The sequence below is a fragment of the Myotis yumanensis genome, unplaced genomic scaffold (genome assembly GCF_028538775.1).
Source record: "Myotis yumanensis isolate MYYU_CA2020_CCGP unplaced genomic scaffold, mMyoYum1.0.hap1 SCAF_5, whole genome shotgun sequence".
Lineage (NCBI taxonomy): Eukaryota > Metazoa > Chordata > Mammalia > Chiroptera > Vespertilionidae > Myotis > Myotis yumanensis.
In genome coordinates, this window is record NW_027223756.1 from 30,095,990 (window position 1) to 30,110,532 (window position 14,543).

General features: G+C 38.6%; 1 protein-coding gene and 1 non-coding gene across 4 annotated transcripts in view; one reads left to right on the plus strand and one right to left on the minus strand.

Moving 5' to 3' along the window:
- The window catches only part of CTNNA1 (catenin alpha 1), a 174,967-nt gene that overhangs the window by 41,267 nt on the left and 119,157 nt on the right, over nt 1-14,543 (minus strand). For all 3 annotated transcript variants that reach the window (XM_070414893.1, XM_070414892.1, XM_070414894.1), the window contains 2 exons: nt 5,694-5,774; nt 890-1,042 (listed from right to left, as the gene is read on the minus strand). In XM_070414893.1, coding sequence (XP_070270994.1) covers nt 890-1,042; nt 5,694-5,774 — 234 coding nt within the window. The remainder of the gene's footprint in view (nt 1-889; nt 1,043-5,693; nt 5,775-14,543) is intronic.
- On the plus strand, nt 7,049-7,153 carry LOC139011834 (U6 spliceosomal RNA). The gene has a single exon (XR_011471664.1). It is a non-coding gene; the product is annotated as a U6 spliceosomal RNA (small nuclear RNA).

Here is a 14,543-nt window from a genome sequence, read left to right on the forward strand (position 1 = left end):
TTCTGTTCTTACATAACAACTAACTTACAAAATGGTCTATGAAATATCTTTTCCAAATATTAGATGTTTTACAAAAGGTTACAAAAACAAATAACTTGGAAAAAAACAAACAAACAAAAAAAGAAAACACACACACACAAAACCAAATAACTTGGATATATGCTTACTATGTGTAAAATTTTTTAAATAAAGTAATATTGACTAAATTAAACAATAACATTATTTCAGTTAGCAACCTAACTTACCCGGAAACTAAATAGCAATTCACTTCTCTTTCTTATCACTTTACAAACCAACCACTTACATACATATTTCTACTATTCAAACATATCTAATTAGCAGCACTGTTAAGGGTCAGTGTCTTCAATTTTCAAACAAGCTGACTGGCTGAGTCTGTGTCTCAGGTAAAGTGCTAAGCATCTGACATACATCTTCTCTTTTAGACCTTAAAATAATTCCAAGATAGGAATTATTAGCATCCTCATTTTACAGATAAGAAATGAGAATTTGGGGTGGGGTAGTGGGGTAGGGTGGTTATTTGCCAGAAATGCAAGCCCAGACAGTGTGACTCTGGAGCTCTGTCTTCTAGCCACTACTCCCTTCTATTGTGTGTTGTGAGTTTAGTCATGTCATAATCTACCTTTATTAGCACAACATTAAATAGAAATGTTAAGTTTCCAGGATAGGGATTATCTATATTTAATCATGTACATAATCAATGTAACTGACCAAAATAGTAGTTTTAGATAGATGTTAGGTAGTAATGATCTTATACATATTGTATATTAGGTGAGCCCCTAAATTTTTTAGCTGATTAAATAATGTGACTAAAAAAATCACCACATTCCATCAAGTTACTTACAATTAATAAAACTGCTAATAGACTTACCTCAATCAATTTGTTGGCATGTTCACGGAAAACTTGGGCATACTCTTTAACTTCTTTCTCATTTCCATTCTTTGCAGCTTCAATCAACACTAAAAGTGGAACGTTGGTTTCCAGGAATGAATCTGACACATGGTCCATGACAGCTTTGCGAAGCTAATAATTAAATTGTAAAAATTTGATTTTATTTTTAACAAGAAGTTACATTGCTTATTTTTCTTGTACTTTTAAATCTAATTGAAGCTTATGATAGCTTCACTGCACTTATATGAGGACCCTCCCCGCAATGTGATCCAATTATATAATCTGCAACATAGGAAACATGATTGCGGAGATAATAGTTTACACCAAGCATGTCAAACTCATGGCCCATGGACTGCATGAGGCCCACAATGAATATATTTTTTTGGACCTGCCGATATAATGGTATGTGAGAAACATTTTAATAAAAATTTCGTAACTTAATTTTTACAATATCCTGTTATATATAATTATTAATAACAAACTACAACTTTCGCTAATGACTGATTACTATAATGGTGTTGCATTCATTTCCCTTACGCACAGGCAAACGGTTTCTCTCCACTAATACTAGCAGTGAATATTTTAGCAGCCGATTGTCACGTCATTAGTCTTGGAGTGACTTGTTTGGTGTGCGGAACAGGAAATACTTCACTTTCGGAGAACAAGAAAAATAGGTTCATTTGCATTACGCTTATTAATTTGTGTAGTTATTCAGTGTCTGGTAAGTTAATGTTCAAGAAAATATATTAATTTTTATTAAAATGTTCCATTGTTTTATGTTAATGATGACTCATTTATTTCAGCCCCTTGTATTCAGCATGTCTCTATCGAAATAAACCTACGTTTCTATGAAAATTGAAGCTTTAGTTTTTTTGTGGCCCACATAAACTTAAACCTTGTTTATTTGGCCCGTGTTAGCCTTTGAGTTTGACATGCTTGGTTCAGACCACAATTCCAGCATTCCAGCAATAGAATCTGTTTTCAACATTAAATTTTTTTTTCTCTTGGGAATTACAAAGCTTATATCTTAAAGGAATAATACAAAACTAAACAAGAAGCAGCTCTGAGTTAAATTGGCACAGAGTGTTGGAATATAGGTATTAGCCTAAATGGCTAAATAAAAATGAGGGAAAAATGTCCTTTCTGGTTTATCGGAACAGGATTAGCTTACTGAACCTTAAAACTGAAAGCTCATCCACCCTGGCCAGGTAGTTCAATTGGTTGGAGTGTCATCCCATACACTGAAAAATTGCGAGTTCCATTCCCAGTCAGGGCACATACCTAGGTTGTGGGTTCGAGCCCCAGTTGGGGTGCATACGGGAGGCAACCAATCAATGTTTCTCTCTCACATCAATGTATCTTCCTTCCTCTCTCAAATCAGTAAAAACATAGCCTTGAGTGAAGAAATAAAACAAAAATAAATAAGTAAAATAAAATAAACTGAAAGGTCATCTTATAACCATTTCTGATACTTCGTTAAAAAAAAAAATAAAGATACAGTCCATCTTTAATTTTGCATTATATCAGACATGACAATAAAATGTCCCTCCATTAAGTATGGAAATTGTATTACTACTACCACTCTTTACAATGTTTTAATACATTGTTTTATAAATCCAACTTCGGAGATTAGAAATGGTGGAAGAGCCCTAGCCAGTTTCGCTCAGTGGCTAGAGCATCAACCTGTGCACTGAAGGGTCCCAGGTTCAATTCCAGTCAAGGGCATATATGCCCGAGTTGCGGGCTCGGTCCCCAGTAGGGGGTATGCAGGAGGCAGCCAATCAATGATTCTCATTACTGATGTTTCTATCTCTCTCTCTCCCTTTCCCTTTCTCTCTGAAATCAATAAAAATATATTTTAAAAAATAATGATAATAATTAAAAAATGGCAGCAGAGTAAGTGGGTGCTGCATGGACATACTCCCAGGAACAAACTGGTATTACAATTAAAATACAGAAAAACTTCCTGAATAATCAACGGAAAACTTGCAGCAGAGAACCTTGACACCCGAGGACCGAAAGTGGAGACCACATAGAGACTGGTAGGAGGGGCGGAGGCGCGAAAGGGCTGGCCCAGTGCCCAGACAGCAACTGAAGTCCCAGAGCGATATCTCAGCTGTGGGGGGATGCCACGGAGAACTCTGGGATCTAATCCTGAAGCTGGGCCCTCCAGCAGAGAGCACCAATACCGAGAAGGGTACCCACATAACATCTGGCTATGAAAAGCAGTGGGGTGCTGTCTGCTAGAGAGTAACAGCTGAAAATTCAGGCATCCTGTTCAAGGACCAACGCACAAAGTTCCCTGTGGAGCCACCCACCTTGTGCTCTGGCAGAGGGAGGATAAAGTGGACTGAAGCTGTGAGCACAGAAGCCAGGACTGGGGCCTCGGGTGATAGAGCTCAGAAAGCAGACACCCCAAGTTTCCTGGGCTGAGTCATTCCCTCACAGAGCAGAGGACATCTTTCCCACACAGACATCTGCCTTGCCTGGGGGGAAAACACTGACACACCCTATTGGAAAACACCTTGCCCTGAGGCCACTTAAGAGATTAAAAGTAACAATTAGCCTCCAGGCAGGAGCAACTGCCCCACCCTGTTGAAAAACTACTCTCACCATACCTGCATACCTGAGGACAATGGGGGGGGGGGGGGTAATTCCAATTAGAATCCTATCAGTCTGTAGGCAGAGGCAGTCTCTGGAGGCTTTGAGTCTTTGCCTGATCTAATTAATCAGAAACAGCCTATTAACACTGTCCTGCACTAGAGATTGAGAGGTGTAAAGGATTTACCTAAAACATAGTCACAAACCCAGACAGACAACAAAATGAGGAAATAAACAACCCCCAAATGAAGAAACTACAGAATTCTCCAGAAGAATAGGTAAATGAAGCAGAGATAAGAAATTTATCTCAAACAGAGTTCAGAGTAATGATGGTAAAGATGCTCAACAGCATGAAAAAAGATATAGTAACTATGAGAAAAGAGCAGTCTGAGATAAAGAATGACTAACACATTGGAAGGAATACACAGCAGATTAGGGGAAGCTAAGGATCAAATTAGTGAATTAGAAGACAGAGCTGAAAATATCACTCAATCAGAAAACCAAAAAGAAAAACCAATTATAAAAACAGGAAAACAGCTTGGGACAATGTGAAATGTAACAATATTAGAATAGTAGGTGTGCCAGAAGAGGAAGAAAGGAAGAGAGAAGGTATCTGAAGAAATAATGGCAGAAAACTTCTCTAACCTGGCAAAGGAAAAAGTATACAAGTTCAGGAGGCACAGAGAACCCCAAACAAGAACAACCCAAACAGGCCCACACCCAGTCACATAATTAAAATGCCAAAAATTAAAGACAAAGAGAGAATCTTAAAGGCAGCAAGAGAAAAGAAAACTGTTACCTACAAAGGAGTTCCCATAAGGCTGACGCCTGATTTCTCATCAGAAACTTCTACATTAGAAGGGAATGGCATGAAGTACTCAAGGTAATGGAAAACAAGATCTGAGACCAAGATTACTATATCCAGCAAGGCTATCATTCAAAATAGTCAAATAAAGAACTTCCCAGTCAAAAAAAAAGGATAAAGGTACATCACCACCAAGCCAGGATTATAAGAAATGCTAAAGGGATTGCTGTAATGAGAAGAAGAAACAGGGAGAAACCTAGCCATACAGAATTAAAATGGTAATAAATAAGTATCTCTCAATAATAACCCTAAATGTAAGTGGACTAAATGCTCCAATCAAAAGGTGTAGGGTAGCTGAATGGATACAAAAACATGACCCAACTATATGCTATCTACAAGAGACCCACCTCAAAACAAAAGACACACACAGGTTGAGAGTGAAGAGATGGGAAAAAAATTTCTATGCAAATGGAAAAGAAAAAAAAGCTGAAGTAGCAATATTCATATCCAACAAAATAAACTTTAAAATGAAGGCCATCACAAGAGACAACAAAGGTCCCTACATAATACTAAAATGGTTGATCCAACAAGAGGACATAACCCTGGTAAACATATATGCACTTAAATATATGAAAAACTTCTAGAGGACTTTAATGGAGAGGTTGACAACAATACAGTGATAGTAGGGGACTTAACACCCCTCTGACTTCACTGGATAGATCTTTCAGGCAAAAACTTAACAAGGAAACAGAGACTCTAAAGAACACACTGGATCAGATGGATTTAATTGACATTTATAGAACATTTCACCCCAACGCAACAGAATATACATTCTTCTCAAGTGCACATGGATCATTCACAAAGATAGACCACATGTTAGGACACAAAACAAGTCTCTACAAGTTCAAGAAGACTGAAATCACATCAAACATCTTCTATAAATTTAACCTTATCATTTTAAAGAGTAAAAGTTAATTTGATTCCAAAATGTTAATGGAATTATTTAACTTTAAATAAGAAGTTCTTTCCTCTATACCCACTGTATGTATCCTGGAAATATATCTCCACCAAGGATCTAAAGGAACTGTGAGTGTGTAATTAGAATTGAGCAAGTCAGAAAATAACTAGAATTTCTGTATTTACTAATATGTGAGTATCACAAGATCCTTCAGGGTATTTTCAGTTCCCAAGTCATTTTAAATTGATTTTCTTATTTGTATATCCTTTTTACACTACAGCTAATTTATGCAGTCCATCCCAGTGGGACCATATTAGTCCAGGTCCCCAAGACATTTGATTAGCCATTTAGAAGCTTATGAGCAACAAAACAGACAGAGATAGAACTTGGGAAAGCAATCGGTACTTTCTTTAGCTTACCTGTCTACGCAGGTCCCTGGTCTTCTTGGTCATTTTATCTATTGCAGAATTGAGTGCATCACTTCTTTCTTTACGTCCAGCCTGGAAAAAAAAATAAAGAAATGCTCCTTTTAGTGATTCACAAAAAATTTAATGATAGTCAATAGCTATTTATGTTCAAATTAACATTGAAAAAACAGTCAACATTTTTTAGCCCAAAGTTAGAAAATACACTGAGGGGAAGTAAGGGGGGGAGGGGACACAGGGGATCATTTGGCTTTGTTCATAAAAACATAACCTTACAACTCTTAGGCTTCACATCATCTGATGATGGGAATTGAGGGAGTTTTATCAAAATAAGAAAAGCCAAGGAACAAGACAAGACTGTCACTTAAAAGTTCCACTTGAAAAATTAAATTTATATTTTAATTCAAGGTTGAGCATACACAAATTTCATTAACAAACCAGCTCTTCTTGAAATGCAAGCTAGAACAGGTTACATCTGATTTTGATGACCTCTGAGATTTGAAAAATGTCAAAATATTAAAGTTGGCACCCAGCACTAAAACAATGTGAAAAACGAATTTTAAAACTAAGATGTACCATGGTGGGTCAAACTTAATAATGAATATTATGGAACTTGAACAAGAATGTTCTGTGAGATTATTTCAGCCATATTTTTTCTTAATTCAAGGTTAAGCTTAATGCAGTTGTGCTGCACAGAATCAAAATAGATGGTAACAGAAAGAAAAGGGACAAAGGCAATTATCCTTGATAGAGCTAGCCATGTGCTTAGAAATATTCAATAAGACATCTGCGAGGTTAAACTATGAAGTATGTCAAAAGTTTTTCCTTATAAAATGCCCAACCAAAAAATGTGGCTCTTTCTGTAAAATACATAGTAATCACAGGAGAGAGACAAACAGGCAAAGGAATTTAACCCAGTTTTCTACCTTTGGGTGCCCTCAAGACATTCTGGTATGGATATGTCATTAGTACATAAACCATAACAGCAAATGACTGGTTGGGGATGGGGAGACATGGTTTTGTTTTCTGAGTGCATTTTTATATATGTTTGTTACTCGCTTTCTCTCTTATCCCCCATCTGTTAAGTGGGAACAATGACACTTGTCCCTCTGCCCCACTTCTAATGGACTGCTGGAAAAGAGAAGGGATACTGAGGGATATAGGTTTGCAGAGGACAAAAAGGAGACTTAAAAGTTGAAATGTAAGTGATAAATTGATTTGGTCGCTATCAAATCTAGTCAGGGTCACATTCCTTTCCTTTCCCCGCAATATTCCTGTGTTGCCAATAAAATTAAGTAGTCCACTAATAATAGTGGGTAAAAAATAAGAGTTTCAACAAAACTGATTTGGTGCTCACTTCACCAACACATGTATTAAAATTGGTACAATATAGAAAAGATTAGCATGGCCTATGCATAAGGATGACACAAATTCATGAAGCGTTCCATATTTAAAGCAAAACAAAAGTGATTCAGGTATGAGAATGTCTACCTGCAGGAATAAACTATGATTTATTCATAGCCATTAGTAAGAAAAGAATGTGACAAGTATAATTAATTTCTGACAATCTCAAAGATCAAATACCAGGATTTCAGGGAAAGGTATCTGAAATTTAATTTAAAAAAACAAACAAAAAACAGAAAGAATGTATGTAATCCTATGTACATAGCAGGACAATATCCAATAGCTAAGATCTGGAAATAGCCCAAGTGCCCATCAGTAGGTGAGTGGATGAAAAAGATGTGGTATGTTAATACCATGGAATACTATGCAGCAGTAATAAAGAAGAATCTCTTACCCTTTGAGAAAGCATAGTATAGCCATATAAGGAGAAAACTGCAGTCTTGGCTACAAACTCATATCTACAAACACACTTGGGTAAAAACTATAAAGCCATTAGACAGACAGACAGAACCTCTCACCCTGCTCCCACATGAAACAAGCAGCAGGACAGAATCAGCTACCACAGGAGCGCAAGCCACATTTCAGCAATATGGGGATAAACCGCAGCCATCATGTTACATGCTGCTATATAGCCTTTCATAATAAGAAATGATCTTTCTCTCTTTGGGCCAAGTTTTTCTTATTGATTTTCTCTGCACTGATGACATCACATGTTGAATATTTTTTGCTTGCCTTAGCACATGTCACTTGTCCCTCTACCCCAGAGTGCATTAAGATGGTTCTGAGGGAATGACATTTCCAAGCTTCAGCAACCAAGACTTGCTAGCATCTAGCCAATATACATGCAAATTTACCCTTTTAAATTTAGCCAATTGGGTCAAAAAGCCCTCTAAATTGAAAGGGATTCTTCAAGAAAATATGAATGTGTATCTTACTCTTAATTCTATCCTGTGCAAATGGCTTTGTATATGGCCTGTGGCCATCTATGTAGACAGGAGGAAACAAATATAAATAGAAAGCTACTCAAATTGTAGAGAGGGAAAAACAGGAAGGGCAAATACAAACTTGGCTGCATTTCAGAATTTAAAGAAAAAAAAAGAAGCAGCCTGACTCGCACAGAGGAAGAGGAAAACATGAACATGATGAAGCCATTGGAAACAAGAGTAAGTAAAAGGCTTGACAATATAAATTTCTATCAGTCTGTGCGTTAATCAAGAATTCAAGTCTGTTCGGTTTGGTTTTATGCCTATGGTGCGAGAAATAAAGGATTTTCATGGTTTAAATGTACCTCTCCCCAAACTTCTGTGAAGGTTTTCCTTCACCTAATATCCGACTCAGGTGCATCATTCTCAAATTTATTGACAAACTACCTAGGCACGGGCACAGAATACAAGGCTAGCACTGCAGAATTAGGCTGTCACATGATCCTAACACAGCAACATCCCAAGAACAACGAATACCAGAAGCACATGCCTCCAAAACTAGAACCTCAGACTGGTTGATCTCTTCCCTCTGAGATTTGACAAAGAACTTGTATGCATAACCCATGGATACAGACAATAGGGTGGCAAAGGCCTGGGGTAGGGGAACAGGGTTAGGGGGGGTTAGAAGGAGTCAATGGGGGGCAGCAGGGGAAGGGGACATATGTAAGATTCAAATAGTTCAACCAAAAAAGAGAATGAAAGAAACCGCAAACTTTTTAAGTTGCAGCATCAAAAGAAACACACACTATCACTAGTGTAATCATCACTGTTCCTACTGCTTTCTCAGTTATACTAACCAAAGAACAAAAGGACTTTTAAAAATTAAAATCATTCAAGGATTGAGATGGGAACAGGAAATACAATTTAAAAACAAACAAACAAAAAAAAACACACGGGGGTTCTGGCCCTAGCCCGTTTGGCTCAGTGGTTGGAGAGATGATCCATGGACCAAAGGGTCCCTGGTTCGATTCATCAAGGGCACATACTTCAGTTGCAGGCTCAATCCCCAGCCCCAGTTAGGGTGTATGCAGGAGGCAACCAATCACTGTGTCTCTCTCACATTGATGCTTCTCTCTCTCTGACTCTCCCTCTCCCTTCCACTCTGTTTGGAAGGCAATGGAGAAAATATCCTTGGGTGAGGATTAACAACAAATAAAGGGTGGTGGGAGGATTCTGGGAGCCTAATATGGGGAGTCTTCTTTTTAAAGGCTTTTGAAGGAAAAGATTCCCAGCAACACTGATATACCATATTTACTTACACTCAACAGTGGTCCCCTGTGACCACAACAGAACTCTAGGAGCCTAAAATGGGCATAGGACCTAAGTAGACACTTCTCCAAAATGGAATACAGAAGGCCAAAAGGCATATGAAAAAGTGCTCAAAGTCACTGATCATCTGAGAGATGCAAATCAAAAGGACAATGAGGTACCACCTCACATCTGTTAGAATGGCTATCATCAACAAATCAACAAACGACAAGTGTTGGCAAGGATGTGGAGAAAAGGGAGCCCACGTGCACTGCTGGTGGGAATACAAACTAGTGCAGCCTCTGTGGAAAACAGTTTGGAGATTCCTCAAAAAATTAAAAATGGAACTACCATTTGACCCAGTGACCTCAGTTATAGAATATATCCCAAGAACTCAGAAACACCCATCAGAAAGAATATATGCACCCCTATATTCCTATCAGCACAATTTACAATAGCTATCATTTAGAAACAGCCTAAGTGCCCACCAGCAGATGAGAAGATTAAAAAACTGTAGTACATCTATACAATGGAATACTATGCAGCTGTAGAAAAAGAAAACTCTTACCATTGCAACAGCATGGATGGACCTAGAGAGCATTATGCTAAGCGAAATAAGCCAGTTAGAGGAAGATAAGTATTACATGATCTCACTCATATGTGAAATATAATGAAAAACATAAACTGATGAACAAAAATAGACCCAGAAACATAGAAGCATCAAACAGACTATCAAACCTTAGATGGGAGGATGGGGGGGGTGGCGAGTGGGGGGGAGATCAACCAATGAACTTATATGTATACTAGAGGCCCGATGCATGAAATTCGTGCAAAAGTAGGCCTTCCTTCCCCTGGCTGCCGGCATCGGCTTCCCTCTGGCACCCCAGGACCCGGGCTTCCCTCTAGCTGCCTGCAGGCACCCAGGACCCGGGCTTCCCTCGAAGCCCCGGCTTCATCTGGAAGGACGCTGGGTCTAATTAGCATGTTACACTTTTATTATTATAGATATGCATAACCCATAGACACAGACAATAGGGTGATGAAGGCTTAGGGGGAAGGGGGTAGTAGAGGGCAATGGGGGGGGGGAAAAGGGGACCTATGTAATACTTTCAATAATAAAGATTTATTTTTAAAAAACAAACAAAACACTAGGAGCCTAGAATTTTGAATGCTCTTAGATCCTCTAGCTCTACCTGGGACTATCAACTACTCTTGAGCCCACCTCCAACATGACAGATTAGTAAAGCCATTAATCCTTACATATTCTATGTGCTTCAGTCAGATAGATTCCGTTTCTTTCAAAGATAACAAGTTAGTGTTTAGCACCAAAACCCAGTAATTTTTCCTGTTTTTAAAGAGCAAATAAAAAATTTATAAGAAGATACACATTTGCCTCCAAATGCATGCATGTTCAAAAGCAGTGAACAATTCCAGGATTTACCATAATCTTCTCCCATCCTCTTTCCCTCCTCCCTCCAAAAAAGTAAAGGCTAGTAAAATCCACTTCCTCTAATATAGGCCTTGATACTATACAGGCCCAAGTAGGAAGTTGCCAACCAAGAATCCCAAAAGGTTCTTAGCAAGGAATGTACTCAGATCCATAAAATCTAGGGCCTCTGCCTGGCCGGTGTGGCTCATTGGTTGGGTGTCAACCCAGGAACCAAGAGGTCACCAGTTCGATTCCTGGTCAGGGTACATGCCTGGTTTCGGGTTCAATCCCCAGTAAGGGGTGTGCGGAAGGCAGCTGATCAATTATGGTTCTTTCTCATCGATGTTTCTAACTCTCTATCCTTTTCCCTTCCCTCTCTCTCTAAAAAATCAAAAAAATCCTATTTTAAAAAAATCTTAGGGCCTCCACCCTAAAGACTATCACTTCTGAAATGCAAAGATATCTTCCAGATGGTGATCAAGACTGGTAGCAACAAGGTATTGTTGTTGATGATTATTTTAGAGAAAGGAAGGGAGAGAGAAGCATTGATTTGTTGTTACACTTATTTATGCATTCACTGGTTAATTCTTGTATGTGCCCTGACAAGGGATCAAACCCGGAACTTTGGCTTATCATTCAGGTGGGAAACGTCTGGCCCATGGGTCATATAAAACCTAAGAAATCATTTGGTATGGCCCTGTCAAGTCATTAGGCGTGAGTTAATTAAATGTTTGACCAACTATATCAGGCTAACTTTTTTTTATTGTTTAAAGTATTACATATGTCTCCTTTTTCCCCAATTGACACCCTCCCTGCCACTCCCACCCCCTGGGACAAGCCCCCACCGCCCCAGTGTCCGTGTCCATTGGTTATGCCAGTGATGGCGAACCTATGACACGCGAACTAATTTTTTTGGTTGATTTTTCTTTGTTAAATGGCATTTAAATATATAAAATAAATATCAAAAATATAAGTCTTTGTTTTACTATGGTTGCAAATATCAAAAAATTTCTATATGTGACACGGCACCAGAGTTAAGTTAGGGTTTTTCAAAATGCTGACATGCCGAGCTCGAAAGGTTCACCATCACTGGGTTATGCTAATATGCATGCATACAAGTCCTTTGGTTGATCTCTTACCCCCACACCCCCCCACCCCCGGCCTTCTCTCTAAGGTTGGACGGTCTGTTCAGTGTTTCTTTGTCTCTGGACCTATTTTTGTTCATCAGTATGTGTTGTTCATTATATCCCACATATGAGTGAGATCATGTGGTATTTATCTTTCTCCGACTGGCTTATTTTGCTTAGCATAATGTTCTCCAGGCCCATCCATGCTGTTGCAAATGGTAAGAGTTCCTTCTTTTTTACAGCAACGTATAGCAGGCTAATTTTTACGTATAGCAGGATAATTTTGTATGGCCTGCAAATGATGTTATAAATATCCAAATGGTCCTTGGCAGAAAAAAGGTTCCCCACTCCTGGCTTATCGAGACGATGCTCTAACCTACTGAGTTACCTGACCAGGACCCAACAAGATTTGTTTGTTTGTTTGAATATGTTTTTATTGATTTTTTAGAAAGAGAGGAAAGGGGAGGAAGAGAGAGAGATAAAAACATTGATGAGAAACACTGACCAGCTGCCTCCAGTGTGCCTATTAGGGATTGAGCCGGCAATCCAGGTGTATGCCCTGACCTGAAATTGAACCAGAAACCCTCAGTGCATGGGATGACGCTCAACCAACTGAGCCACACCAGTTGGGCCAACAATATTTATTTTAACATACTTTCCAGATCACCTCTATGCAAGACCTCTGGTGCTGGGATATGACAATTTTTGGAGTTGGGCATGATTAACAAAACATTTGATCTTTCAGTATAAAGTAAAATCAAGCTCCGTCTCTACCACAAAAGAATAAGTGATTCCATGTATATTTCTGTACATGTGCTCTCTAAGTGGAGAAATAATTCTCCCTAATCATCAACACATATTAAAAGCAAACTTTCACAATGAGGAATGCCAGTAACTAGGAGCACGAAAGCCCTGCTGCTTAACTCACTTAATCTGCTTAAACACATTTAGAAATGGTCAGGTTAGATTTTACTGCTCCTTTGCCTTGTCATGAACTACTAAAGTAATGAAAATTTAAACAGATGATATGAATAGTACCTTCCAGAGGTTGTACTGCCACTTTCAGTCAAAGATATATGTATGCAGAATAAAGCTGTTCTAAAATGAAACCAAGAAAAAATTTAATTCAGGAAGAACATGAGTTTCTGTTTAGTTCTCTTTGCTAAAGAAAGGTAAAGATCAAAAAATAATACAAAATTCCAGCCCTAGCCAATTTGGCTCAGTGGATAGAGCATCTGCCTGTGGACTGAAGGTTCCCAGGTTCGATTCCGGTCAAAGGCACGAACAGTAAGCTAAATCAGTAAGGTAAAGGCAGTGGGGGGCGTGCAGGAGGCAGCCAATCAATGATTCTCTCTCATCATTGATGTTTCCACCTGTCTTTCCTTCCCACTTCCTCTCTGAAATCAATAAAAATATATTTTAAAAATAAATAAATAATAATAATAATAGTAATAATACAAAATTCCATCAATGGGAACTGTGTGCTCCACCAATTTTGAGACATGCACTATTATTTTCTTTGGTTCCACTGCCTGAATCTTTTGAATCCAAAGAGAGGGCAAATGAACAAGACGGCTGGTGACCTAGAAGGAATTGTGCACTCTGGGCACTGTGATACCATATTACTGCCCTCTTTTCCACATGCATAAAAAATAATTAGCTGTGATTCCATTGGTGCTTCTCTGGGCAATTTCTGTTGCACATAAATCTGTAATAACTGTACTGGGATAATATAATTTAAGTATTTCCCATTTTTTAGTATATAAGATGTAGGCTGAGTGACCTAGAGAGCAGAAAGGAGAACCAAGAGTCTAAAAGGAAGGAGATTATTTTTTTTCTAAATTTTCATATATAACTCATTCCTAATCATGGTTGCTCTAATCCAATTGACTCTAATGCTTTTCTCCATATGGAACTAAAGTGGTTACTTCAGGGAAGAATTTAATCCAGCTCCTCCTGCCTGGCAAAGGTTTTTTTGGTGTGTTTTTTTTTTCCCCATCAAAGGGTGGCTGACTTCAATGCAGACATTTACAGTATCTCAAGAGCTTTTTTTTCTTAAAAAAGTAAATTAAAGAGACCACCTTTATCAGATTCCCCCAGTGGAAGTTTTGGGATCAAGTTCCTGCAGAACAGTAACTTTGAAATCTAAGGTCACAGACCCTCTAAGAATCTGATTAAAGCTCATTCACAGAAAAATGTAAAAGCTACAAAATTCCACAAGACAGTCTATGAACCTAGGTTAAGAACTTTTAGCCTATAGAGAGAGAGACTATGGAAAGGCTCAAGGTTAGTCTTGAGCATCCTTGAAGTCTAACAGGAACTCTCCTCTGTTTCTTAACCAGGAAGCAGGAAAATGATAGGAGTTCTAATGTGGGCTCATTCCTGAGAATGTGGGGTTCCACTCATGGGCAACTTTGGTTTGAGGACTTCTCTTTGGCCTGGGGAAACTGTCGTCTAAAACCCTACCTGTCCAATCTTTCCTACTCCTCTGCTTTCAGAGATGTCAGACCTGCCCTGTGGTCTGAAGACTCTACCAGCCCTGATGTCTTCTTTCTTTTTTAAAAAAAATATTTTTTATTGGTTTTTTACAGAGAGGAAGGGAGAGGGATAGAGAGTTAGAAACATCGATGAGAGAGAAACATCGATCAGCTGC